The sequence below is a fragment of the Anopheles maculipalpis genome, chromosome 2RL, assembly GCF_943734695.1.
Source record: "Anopheles maculipalpis chromosome 2RL, idAnoMacuDA_375_x, whole genome shotgun sequence".
NCBI classification, from domain to species: Eukaryota; Metazoa; Arthropoda; class Insecta; order Diptera; family Culicidae; genus Anopheles; species Anopheles maculipalpis.
This window is the reverse complement of record NC_064871.1, coordinates 33,937,704-33,951,217: the sequence shown is the minus strand read 5'-3', so window position 1 is coordinate 33,951,217 and position 13,514 is coordinate 33,937,704. Positions and strand designations below refer to the sequence as shown.

Here is a 13,514-nt window from a genome sequence, read left to right as displayed (position 1 = left end):
GATGCCCCCATCAGCCGCAGCCGATTGCACAGTTTTGCGCTGTACATTATTGCATCGCTGCGATAGGGATTTGGTGTTTCTCCAAGAAGCACACACTTCACTTTCAGCACTGTCAAATAATTTGCATCCTTCGTGTGGGGGGAGTGGAGCATTACGAAGAACGGTCGCAAAAAGCACAGACAGCATATGAACGATGAGGCAATGCAATTAAAACCCCTGCCCGAAAGAACGATCGTAAGCACCGAACGAGCGTACCAACTGCATCCTTTGGCTCGAGAGCGTACCAGTGTGTAACTGCCTCCAATTACACTTAATTGGTTATTCTACGCCGCTGGTCCTCCGCACCGCGGACCCACCCGTGCTCCCATGCTTTGCGTGCGTATTATCCGCGGCCCGGCCTGTACAGCATCAAAAATCCGGCCCGATTAAAGACGGGCGGAAGATTGTTTGATGTTTCCTTTGCCCGATGGATTGGTTTATCGTGAACGGATCACACGGTACGGCACGTGCACTGATGATGATGCCGGGGCTTTATTGCCAAGCCGTTGCCTTAACGCGCGTCAATTTACTGCTACTCTCGACGTATACATCTGCACCTGCTGTTGCACACCGGGAAAAGATACTTTTTTTTTGGGATGGATCACTTTATTGCTGCTAGATGAGCCACTTTCAGGACGTTAACTACATCGATGGTTGCAAAGGTTTTTTTTGCAAATTGGAGGAGAGTTAAGCTTGATGTGGCTTTCGGAGGTTTCGGTGCAAGTGCACTCTCAAAGGTGGAATTTTACAGTATCTAAAGAATGCTCAATTCATGTAAAAATCAGACAATTTGTAAAAACAAACAAATTCAAACAAGAATAGAATTCAATTGGACTTGGAAGACGGACCAGTTACTTCGGATTTCCACAAGGATCCTGGTTTGAGCTCAATATTGTACAATTTTTATGTCAACGACATAGATTCTTGCCTGGCGCCCAACTGCACCTTAAGGCAATTGGTTGACGACGGTGTTGTTTCAGTCGCTAGCAACGACATCGTAGGTCTCCAAAGTCCTTTACAAACTACACTTGACAATTTACAGGTGTGGTCAAACAACCTAGGTATCGAGCTTTCGCCAGAGAAAACTGAAAAGTTTGTTTTCTCGTTTCACTACGACACAACGAAAAACAGGCTTGCAAATTTATTCCAACCGAAGTTTGACATACTTTTATATGGCAACAGGATAAGAATTGCCCAAACTTTTAGATACCCAGGCGTTTGGTTTGACACTAAAAATGTGTGGAGATCACATGTAGAACAAATGGCAAAAAAGTGAGCCAAAAGAATCAACTTCCTCCGAACAGTCACAGGGTTCTGGTGGGGTGCACATCTCTCAGACCTTCTGCGACTGTATAAGACAACGATTCTATCCGTCTTAGAATACGGATGCATCTGTTTCCATTGGGCAGCCAAGACACACATACTAAAACTGAAACGAATTCAATATCGTTCTCTTAGGATTGCGCTGGGCAGTATGAAATCTACTCATACAATGTCCCTAGAAGGGATGTCCGGTGTGATGCCACTGGAACTAAGTTTTTTTTTGCAGCTATCGCTTCGCCTTATACTGAGATCCACAGTATCCAACCCCAACACTAGTGATTGAAAACTTGAAATCACTACTAGAGACAGGCTCTAAGTGCAAAATCATGAAGCTATATCATGATTTTGTATCTCTCCAGGTAAACCCTAGTAACACTAAAGCAATAAACCGCGCCACTTTACCAGAGTTCTACAATTCCCTTTTAGCAGTCTACATCCATGCAAGAGGACACGAAGAACATTCCAAATGATCTTCGCTGGAGGACAGTTCTCAGCATTTTTGTGGATAAGTATGGCCAACCAAATCCTCAACACTACTAAACAGACGGATCCTCTTCGGAGGCGGGCACGGGCTTCGGTGTATTTAACACATGCACCGAAGCTTTCCATAAGCTTAGACAGCCATGCTCTATTTATGTAGCTTAGCTGGCTGTTATTGGCTGGCTGGTTGGCTGGCTCATTATAAACGCGAATCCTCCGGATCAGTATTTTATATTTACTGATAGCCTCAGCGTTGTCGAAGCACTGAAATCCTTCGAGGCATTAAAAGGCTCTGATTACTTATATACAAAAAATACTGAATTCTAAGCTCTTTGTTCAATAAAGCATTCCAAATATCGCTTATACTATGGCTGCCTGCTCATTGCGGAATCCCCGACAATGAAAAAGCAGACTCCTTGGCCAAACGAGGTGCCTCCGATGGCAGCATTTTTGTGAGGTCGATACTCTGCACTCCATCTCACCCCAGGTTTCCCTGCGTCCCTGGTTTCAAGGGCTCCCGGTAGATCGTGCGTTTATTCGTATGATGTCGAGATTTATGTCGAACCATTATGCGATGATTTTACATCTTCAAAGTATAGGTAGCGCCGACTCCAAGGTTTGTAGCTGTAGCAACGGATACCACGACATTGACCACATCTCCTCTGGTCTTGTGTGGAGTTCGATGCGGCTAGACCCGGACTCTTAGCAGCCGTTCGGGCATCAGGAAGGTCCCAGGCGGTGCCGATGCGCGATATACTGGGACAGAAGAACTACGAATATAAGCGGATTCTGTTTGACTTCGCCAAAGAGATGGGAATCGTCCTTTGTTCCCATCCCCTCTCCCTTCCCGTAGATTGTCGGTTCGATTCTGCAGTAACCGTACAGGGTTATTGTGGCTGTCCTTGCGTTTTGCAGGCGTCAGGGTCGCCAGCAACAACATTAGATCACTGAAACATTTGAATTAGGTTTGGATGACGTGAAGTTGTGACTGGCGGCATTACTGTTTGTGGAATACGTGAGTTTGGTGCTACTGTAGCTTCACAAAGTTATAGTGGCTTTCGGACTCATGCGTTCTGCCGATGGTGGGGCCGCCAACCACAACATCTAAATGCTTGCAACAACATGGAGTGTCGAAACACCACAAACTATCCGCAACAAAGGAGGTTTTCTTGGGAGCCAGTTGCTAGTGTCCACGGCACGATGCTTTAAAGAGGCGCTGACCCCTTGGAAAAAGAGAGGACAACAACATCAAAACCATATCTGGGATAAGGTGCATTTGAATTGAGGGAGAAGGAAACGTCTAAACTCAAAATAGGATATAAGTTTAATGAATTGTTAAGCTAGATATAAGATTAGATTTTAAGGAATACGGCCTGACCGTCAATACGAAATTAAAAAAAATTCTATTGGTACACGCTATGCTGAAATGAAATCATCATATCCAGCAGAAAAGTGAATTTTCCGTCCGAAAAAATGCAATAACTGCTGGCACAAAAATGTCCAATAAGAAACTTCTTGACCACTTTTAATAGAACGTGCCAAAACAAAGTTACTCCTATTCTTTTCGCAACGAGCATGAATGAAGTTAGTACAGCAAGCTACCATCTAGTCCACAGTTCACCACCGTTTTAATTGACGAAGCCATTGACAACAATATTTCGAGTGTTCCCATCCCAATCCTGCCACAGTACAGCTCTCCAGGAAGGTTAAACTTTCATTAAAAGACGTGACCAGCAAACAATGGTGGCCGTCCACTTTCGCTTTGCATCTCACACTTCAGCATTTTATAATGTCCCTCCCTGCTCCCGTCCAGCTTCATTGGAATGACTAAATTTTTCGAATTCATTGCAGCTGAAGCACAAGGCAAAAGAACAGTTCTAACAGGCTGTCGCAAAACCCCGGATTGCTGTAAAGCGGGACGATTTTTATTAGTCCTGGCTCGCTGGTGATGAGTTCTTTCTATTGTGTTCCACCAGTCCACACACACGCACACCACGGCGCAATGTTTCCCGGACAACGTGGGATAACAATCCAATAAAGGATTAATTTGCCCATTCGCTTCGAAACTGGTCGACGCGTCGCGTCTCATTCGTAGCTTTGTCATCGCACGATCAAATATGTTTTTTGTAGGGACTTTTTTATGTGTATTTGTTAAAAGTTCTTCTCTGATAGTCCGACCGAACCTCGGAATGGATGAACCTGAACCTGGGTGTGCCTGTAAGTAAAGTACTGAAGCCCTTTATCGTTTTCAATCTTGGACGGAGAGATCGGTCCCAAATTTTACAATAAAACGTTGGCTTGCTGATAGCCGGAGATTTTCGACCATTCAGTGACAGCAAAACAAAAAATCTAATTTAAAACAAACTCTTCCCACAACGGGGCCGTTTCGCTAATCAATGTTTTATGGCATATTGATGAAACTTTATCCCGTACGCCGTCAGTGGTATATAGCGTTGCCATCCCGGAAGAAGTGGAGCCATAGTATGATAGATAGGACCTAGCGGTCGATGGTAATTTGGCAAACGTTCTTCTGAAAGTACAGATAGTTACTTAAACCACGTAGCTACGTGGGTATGCCTTTTTCCTTTACTCCTTTGCATCTTGTCTATGTTCCGAATATTGGCAGCAGAAGGAAGGACCAACGACCATTAACAATATAGCTTCAAGTTACGTTTCGAATTACTACCCAAAAGCTGGAATAAATGAAGACACGAGAATTGACGATCCCGTCAGCACAATTAAGTTGGATTATTTTTCCCCAGAGTTATGATCATACTTTGAGAGCACTGTTTTCCCACAACTTGTAACCACAATTGAATGTTTCTGATTTTGTGAACTTTTTTTTTTTTTTGAATCTGCTAACGGCAGAAGCGGTTTCCATTAGGCGCTGACCCCTCGGACCCGGACATAAAGTATCGTTTTAATGTGTCGTTTAACACGTTTCGTGACAGTGCAGGTGATAGCGCTAGTCGATTAGACGATTAATGAAGTAACGCCAGCTGGAGTGCCATTTTCGCTCAATCAACAACACTCTTTGCACGCAGAAGCAAAAGCGCCACGCCGAGATGTCCAACCGATCCCTTCACCGCGTTCTCCGAACGCGGCAAAGCATCGAAACAAATCAATGTGACATTTATGATGTGGATAATTGTCTTCGATACGCACTGACTCGTTCCATCACACCCTCTCCTCTCCGATCGGTCAAAACCGGCTGTCAGGCGTATTTTGTGGTGGGTGAGGATGAAGACAAGACACGCTCATTCATTGCATCAAACAGCACATTCGGCGTGCTTGTAAAATGGAACACCAAAAACCCGTGTGCGTGTGTGCTAACCTTTTTGGGTGAGGAATCGCGGAAAAGCGTCCGAAGCAGATGGGTGACGTGGGTGCAAATGTGATTTACCCTTTGCGTAGCACCGCACAAAAGGAACCCTTGCGATTTCGTTCGTTAGCGAAGAAAATTCATACACGGCAATGGTGTAAGGCTTTTCGTTTTGCCCCTGTTACAGTGGTGTGACATAGGCGAGGGTGGGTGTACTTGGATGGCTTCGTTTGCCCCATGTCCCAGGGTTCTAAATGGATGAAAATTAATGAAATCTCGGTTGAGTGACAGCTTTGCAGCGTGCAATGGGTGCATATTGTGTTTCTCTTGCTTCTTTTTTCCAATTCTTTTCCACCCCTATCAACGATACAGCACGAATCTTTTCAATCAATGTGGCCGTGGACCAGTGGTGGCAGACGGGAAGCACAACAGAACACAAACAGGGGAGACGGTACATTTGACGGCAAGTGAAATCTTATCAGCGTCAATCGATGTGACCCTCACGAATTCGGAGGATAATCATTTTGTGGTTTGTGCGAAATGTATCCGTCGTTGCCGACGTTGACGTTTGTAATTGTCCCACCAGAGAGTTGGAGCGTTTTGGTGTGAGAATGCAGCCAGCTGGTTTTGATACTTCAAATGTTGAAACCATTCCAATTATAAGAGATTTGTTCGCACAGAAATAACACATAGAGACGTAGTGGAGTTTCTTATTCACTGTAACGTTGCTATATGTACGATAACACGCGTTTTGAGCTCAGCAAAATTGACATCCAACGTCGCTAAACGGCTTCTTTCCATTACCACCACACGTGATCTATAGAATTCAAGTGGACCAAGCGTTGCCTAGCGTTTCTTTTGTACCATTTCTAACCATTCACGATACGTTGGATTGTATACTCTGCATCGAGGATAATTTGTACAGAGTAAGTTTGCAAGAAAACATATTTGTTGGAAGCATAATTTGGAATCGCTTTTTAAAAAGCACGATGGCAACGAGCGCATAGAAATGCATTCTATTCTTCCCATGTGAAGGCAACATTTTAATTAACTTTAGATTAGATTGCCGCTCGAAACACGCTTTCCATTGCGTGCATAAAACTTTTATGCTGGTTCTCGTACTTTTACAGAGTCGAAAAAAAAAAACTACCACAATAAGCGATATGGAGGAGAGGCAGAGAGTGCTTTTCTTAATGAAATAATGATACCGGCAGAAAGTATTCTTCGCGTCGCCTTTTCTTTTACCATCCATTCGCTCTTGTTTACGAGTGGACGAAATTGGAAGGTGTTATTGAATTCTAGCAGCAAATATTATACCCATCAAACATACTATTTTCATCCGACGTTAGCAATTGAATGCCGCCCGGGTTGCGACCGTAACAGGCAGTTTGTAATCATCGCCATTTGGCCGTCCATAGACGTAACATACTCTGGACTCTGACAGCATCCTCACACGGATGGTTGGCCGACCCGGCGTGTGTGTGTGTGTGGGCATGGCCATATCATCATCATAAGCGACAGCTAAGCGCCGACTCTGATGATGTAATTAATTGCCACCTTCAGATTAAATGTTGTGTTAAATATATGTTAATGTCATGTAGATTGGCACACAGCGAACCGAAACTGGAAACTTGCAGCCGAAATATTTGTGCGCTGGGGAGGATGGTCGGAATCTATATGAGTGGCGCGGGTGCAACAATAAATTTCCACCCCAAAAGACACACGAAACGATGGGATTTCGAATACGGGCGAATATTTTTTCTTCCAATCGTCGCTACGTCTAACGCAATTTATTTCGCAGCTGTGAGGAGCAGGAAAAAAAATCTAACTACACACACCAACATGCTAAATGGAATAAATGGGTTAAATTGCTACAACTAGCACACAGACGGACACACACACACACACTGTTGAGCAAAGGTGCATTTAGCAAGGTAATGAAATCTTTCGTTAATGCAAGAAGATTTAATGCAACGAGATCACTCTAACCTACATTCAGTACCTCCCACTGGTCCATCAAAATGGTCATACATATTCATGATACGCCTTTTCCGCTGCCTGCAAATGGATGCATGCGCGGTTGAATCGGGAATTTAATTACAATTTTATTGTCCGCACGCTGTGCTGCATTTTTATTGCTGTTGGGTGCTCTTTTCGCGTGACCATTTGAACGTACCGAAACACACACACGCAGACGCGAGCGCCCATGCCCAGCAGATTGTTTGAGATGCAAATTACTAAAAGGTGTGAATAATTCGTTTTCTCTGTTTAAAACGTAAATAGCATTGGGGTGTATTGGTTGTTTGTTCTAAAGTGGTGTTTGCAAATTTTTAATAACTATTCATTGAAAAACATTGAAATAAAATATATCAAATTAAAGCTTCACTACGTCACGTCAATTTTTTTTTAGTCAAAACGTAGAAAAATTTAGAACCATTTTACGAAACAAGAGCAACATTTTGTACCAAAGCATACATGATCCCCAAGAAGGTGGAGACGCTTGGTCCTTCACTCGATCGTTCCGTGTTTGCCGATTGGCGCGTACCCCGATGGGAGGAGCAAACGATGCTCCAACCCGAATGCAAGACTGCACCGATCGATCCTCGCCGTTTCGATCCAAACACGACCGGCCGACCACTTCGATTCAGCGCAACAAACTGTAGCAACGAGCCACACGGAGGAACCGTGGCCTCGCGCACTCGTTTGCGTGTGATAAATTATAACCTGCGAATGTGCGCTTACTTACCAGGATACTGCCAGAGGGCGGGTGGTGTGCGGACGGCGTTTTGAACCGCCGCGTTGGTCACGCCCATCGCGACCGCGTCCGGTGCGAGGGGTATCATGGTGGAGTTGGTGCCGGTGAAAAACATGTTCTGGCTTAGGCCGGGCGTTGCGCAGCCTACAACCGATCGGGCCGATCGCGTGTCACCGTTGTGTGATGTGTGTTGGTGCGTGCCGTTGCAAGGTGGATGGCGTCACGGTGGTGGGGTGAGGGCAACCGCGATGAATTGCGTTCGGAGTTTGATGTATCGTTGTTGCCGCGTGTGGTTGTGTTGTGCGGTGCGCGCATATGAATGGGGCCCGGCACGAAAATGCATCATCGTCATCATCGTTATCGTGCCCGCGGCAACAGACACGCAACAGGCGAGCGAGTCGAAGAGCGACATGAAGCGGCAGAGGGAAGCCAGGAGAAGAGAAGAGAAAACAAAACAAAACAATTCGATGAATGATTGATCGATAATGAGGATTATGTGTGCCGGTGAAGAGCATGTACGGGCTGGCTCCTTGGGTGAAGACCGTACTGATGCGATAGCAGAAATATGAATGGCGAATGGTGGAGCATGAAAGCATGGAGTGTGAGAGTGTGCCTTGCTTCCCATTAAGATATCTATTACTAGAATCGTACTTATCCACAGTGCAAGAAACAGAAATTGAAGAATTTGTTTCGCTTCCTTCACCTTCTGCTTGATTTGACACTTACCTAAATCAGCCGTCGTACCGACAGTACCGTTTAGTGAAGCACCATTCGCGGCAGCACTCGCCAGCCCTAAACCGTACCGGTTGAGCTCTTTGCCCTGGTGTAGCTGGGGCGATGGTGTGGCCGAACTTTCTTGTAACCGTTGGCGGGCGACAGCAATGCCGACTGGGATGGATTGGGCGCCGGATGGAGTCGCGGTGGCCGTCGTCGGACCGGGCGGATGATTGTTGGTGGCCGACGCTAACCCGAGTTGTTCCATCGTGGCGGTAACACTGCTCGAGCTCGCGCTGGCACCTGCCCCTCCGCTGGTGCCAATGTTCGTACCACCACCAACACTACTGCTGCTACCACCCACGGTAACGTTGCTAATGATAGCGCTGGCGCTGTGGCTGGCTGTCAGCAGGTTGCTTCGTGTGAGTGAGCTGCTGGAGAAGTTGCTGGCGGCTCTGCTGCTGTTACCGGTAGTACCGGCACCGGTCAGAGCCTTCGGAGAGGAAGCTTCGAGCTTTATGATGGCATTCAGGGCGGTCGTGTTGGTGGACGCTTCGAAACTGTTTGACGTTGTCACTTCCGACACCTGACACGGTTCACGTTTGATCTGGAAAGGGATGAGAAGCATACTTTTATTAAAATGTGTTCGATACGGTGGGTTGAGAAAGCAGCGGAGAAGTCCTAGCTGATACAATTTAAGTAAAGTTCGAGCTCGAGTTTTAGAGCTGGGATATTAAACTCAATAAACGAAAAAAATTTTTTGCGGACTACATGGAAATACATGAACGTTGTGATTGAATATAAAGGGAGTCCCTTTAAGAGCGCGGTTTCCATATTTAAGGTGCGCACAATTTCTCCAATTGTTCTCTCGGTAAGACCACTTTTTGGGCATCATAAAATTCGACAAAGTGTTCAAGATATTCGCCTTCAAACTGATTTAAATGAATAATTTATAAACATAAGACTTGTTATTTGATGCTATAATTTGCCACAGAAATTGGAAAAATAAGCCTATTAGAACACCTCTATTGGTGCAGGGTCCGATTGGAAAGATTTCAAGACCGTATGTTTGACATATCTGATTTAGTGCAACAGTTTATTCATTCATTTGTACCAGGCAAAACCTTTTCCATCCCTGTTTTCCCAATACCTTAATATTTCCCCACAGAGAGAAAAAAATGTTTGGATGACCATAAATACAATCCATTCGTTGAATCTTACATATTTAATGAGAAACAAACGGTATACGTGTGACCTCCCCGACATGAACAATGGGCGGGGTGGATAACTTTCTTTCCGCGATCACGACGCCACCCATACTAGTGGTTGGTTGGATTTTTTTTTTTGTATTTATACATATTCTTTAGCAACAGCTTATAAATAATTAATCAAAATCACCGTCGCCGGAAGACACGATGGCGAACCGTACTTTCAACAACTCCAAACTGCAGAGGGATGAAATGAAGATAAAAAAAACCAGGCAGGCAATAAAGGAAGAGTGATAAAAACCAGAAACCTTAATCTTATTTTATCTTAAGGTAGGGTGACTTTTTTGTTTTGTTTTGTTTGTGCTTCATTGTCCAGTACAATCAAAATCAGCAAACTCACCCGATATCAGCAATCACAAACTCTTATACAGTTTTTACCCCAAAAAGGTTTCCTGCAATGTATATTATTTGTAAGGTTCAGTGTGTGCGCTTTTTTTTTTGTTTTATAGAGAAACAAAACACTATCTGCCTTTCTCCACAACACGTCCCCAGACGAATATGATGCACTAAAAAAAGGAAGAAACAACACGACAGAAGAAGCAAAGCATTACACGAAAGATTGAATTAATCCGTCATGCTTTTAAAGTGCATTATCACCATTGGCTTTACGGTCGCGGTTTAATGATCGTGAGATTCAGCTTACATTACTTATGGCGCAATGCAACAATACAGCTTTGCACACAAAAAAAAAAAACCGGGGAATTGCTGCTAAGATTTGCGATTACAGGTGAAATCATTTTTACCTCAACTTTCAATGACTTTTCGCGCGAAAACGGAAAACAAAAAATTGAAATGTAGCGGCACTACAGCAGAACAAACACAAAACTGTGGCCACCACACTCGGCATGGTTGCAATTGCACGCGAAACACAGCTGCCGTTTTTTTGCTGAGATCACGATCCAATGTCAACGGGTCCAACACGAGAGCGGTTTCATAATTTAGCACGCCCCAAACCGACCGAAGAGGACGACAGAATAGTCAATGAGGCTTGAACATTCTGGGACCATAAAACCTGTGTGCAGCAGCAGCAGCAGCGCTACACCATTCTCTTTTCTTTGACGTGTACGCGACTCGCTATTCGAAGAACGTAATTAAAAAATTAACAACCAACTCCCCATCGGTCAGCCATCGTAACCGTGGCATGGGGGAAGGCAAATGGATTCGCGAATGACACTTTACTTAGAGTTGTAAAATGCATACGCGAGAGCGAGAGTGCATAATAAAACTCGACGAACGGATGAAATACGAAATTGTAGAAATCGAGTGAGGAAGTATAGAGCTTTTCCTTTGTGAAGCTACATGGAATAAAATAAATTCCCCCCCCCCCCCCCCCCCCCGTTCTGAAGTAGCACGAATGTGGCTTCTGACTTGAAGACCACCATCATCACCAACCAACCCTTTCGGGATGTAATGAATCGATGGTAGAATTAATGCGCAATTCTCAGGAAACGGTTTTTTTTTCGAATGCATTGCAATAGCTCACCGAAACCACAACTGCAACAGTGGCAATTGCAATGACATGCATGTTGCTTCCCGGGTGCAACATTTTGGTATTCGGCCCATTGGAAGCCGCGAACCATCAGCACACCACCACCACGGCAGGGAGGCCGCCTCTTAAGATTTCACTTCGTTTGTGAATTTATAATTGTGACCAGGGTTGGGAACATTGCAAAAATGCACACTGGTGCCCTGTATGGTTACCCCGGATGCCACAGCCGATCCCTAATGGGAGCGACGCAACGATGCACTAATAAATAAAACAACGCACACAAAGCAGAGCTCAAACTCACGCGAAAAACAATTCCACCCTGGACACATTGCTACAATTTCCTTAACGAGATGTTGCCCTAAGAATGGAAATGGCAGCCTTTGCAGACATATTTTCCTACCAAACATTTGTGTGGAGTGTCTTCTTTCTTTTGTTCGAGGGAAAAGTCTTGATTTAAGGGTAATAAAAGAATTATCGCCCAGCATAAAACATTCGTGAAGTATGAACAGTGAGGATGCAGAATTTGGTAAAAATAATACACGTAAAAACATGTACACATTAAACATATAAACACATACACACATACATAAATAGACACACAAAGAGCAAACTGGGAGTCATTAATTACATCTACAAGGCGAAATTCCACGACCGCTGATTTGCATTAGGTTTTGAGGTTGAGAGCATCAGACAGTTAACGTGAAGTTTGTCGATGTTTCTGCAGCGAGCAGTAGGACCTAGCCTTTATGTATTGCTTATTTTTATACTACTTTTTTTCGGTTCCAGCTCGAATGATAGATTCGTCCGCACGCTGCATCAATTTTGAATGCCAATTGATCTCCATTTTACTGCGATGCGAGACAAACACAAGAAAGCGAGACAAATGCGTCCTTAAATGATTGAACACTTACGTGAACAACGGTTTTGCTGTCCGTGTCACGGTTGTTGCCGTTGGCAGGCTCCTCCTGCCGATCGACTCGTATCGAGCGTCGTTTCTTGGGAAGACGTTGCGCTGCCCGTAGTGCCGCCGCCGCCACCGATTGCTGATGTCCCGGTGACTTGGGTCGGCAAGAATCGCCGGACGAAGCGTCACAACGTTCAGCTTCTACAGCAGCAGGGCTACGGTCGGGCGTTGTCGGCGCTGGTGTTGGAACACTCCCGTTGCCGGACCCGTTCGCTTTGGCGTGTGCCGAATGTAATGCTGCCCAACGACGCCGTGGCCTATGATTGACAGCTTCGCTCGCTGGCGTCGATGCTGGTGGATGGTTGAATGTTGCCGCTACGCCACACTGCTGCTTCCGATCAACGGACGCAGGTTGCGGTGCGCTCGTGAGCTCTGGCGCCGGTGTGGCTTCAAGGTGCCGTTGCTCCGAACCGGAAGCCGGTTGCCGTGGGGTGTGTGACGTTTGCAGCAGCAGCCCAGATGGCGATCGATCATCGGTACCGTTCGATGGCGGGTGACCGTTCTGGGCGCCCGTTTCGAGCAGGATCGAGTGTAGCTTGCGCTTAAGCTTACAGTACTCGTAGGGCGATGTTGTTGGTGAGGTCGGACTGAGGAGTGCCGTCGAGTCGAACCGTCGATCGAAGGTGGACTGTTCGGTATGGTCCCGACGGGGTTCGGTCGGAACGTCGGTGAGTGGAAGGTGATGCTTCGGTTTGCAACACGGCTCCACCGACGTTAGCAACTGTTCGCGATGGTATTCACGCTCGATGCAGTAGCTGCGAAGGAACGCGTCGTAATGGTTGCCGTTTTCGTCCGGTTTGTATGGGTAGCGGTAGTACGCGGGGTGTAGCTTGTCACCGACGGTTTGATGACCGCCGGTTAGCAATGGTTCGCCGGAGCTGGCGCTCTCTGGAGAGTTGAGTGCGAAGCTGCCGGTGGTTGCCGTTGGCAAAAATGAGTTCGATGGAACCTGCATTGAGAACGAGTGCGAACACATGACAACGAATGTCATTTGTTTGTTTGTTATAGCTCGAGGTTGCCATCAAAACACGGTGGATTTGAAAGCAAATTAAAGGACACAGAACGAAAATAAACCCACACAAAACACACAAACGAACAGACAAACAAACACAAATGATAATGGGGAGAAATATTTCAGAAACACATGAACTACATGATAT

At 45.5% G+C, this 13,514-nt stretch overlaps 1 protein-coding gene across 1 annotated transcript in view; it reads right to left on the bottom strand.

The window, feature by feature from the left end:
• Positions 1-13,514, bottom strand: part of LOC126556574 (protein winged eye) — a 91,172-nt gene that overhangs the window by 14,555 nt on the left and 63,103 nt on the right. Inside the window, exons 6-8 of the mRNA XM_050211893.1 lie at positions 12,302-13,303; positions 8,646-9,240; positions 7,911-8,063 (exon numbers count right to left, since the gene is read on the bottom strand). Of these exons, the coding sequence (XP_050067850.1) occupies positions 7,911-8,063; positions 8,646-9,240; positions 12,302-13,303 (1,750 nt within the window). The remainder of the gene's footprint in view (positions 1-7,910; positions 8,064-8,645; positions 9,241-12,301; positions 13,304-13,514) is intronic.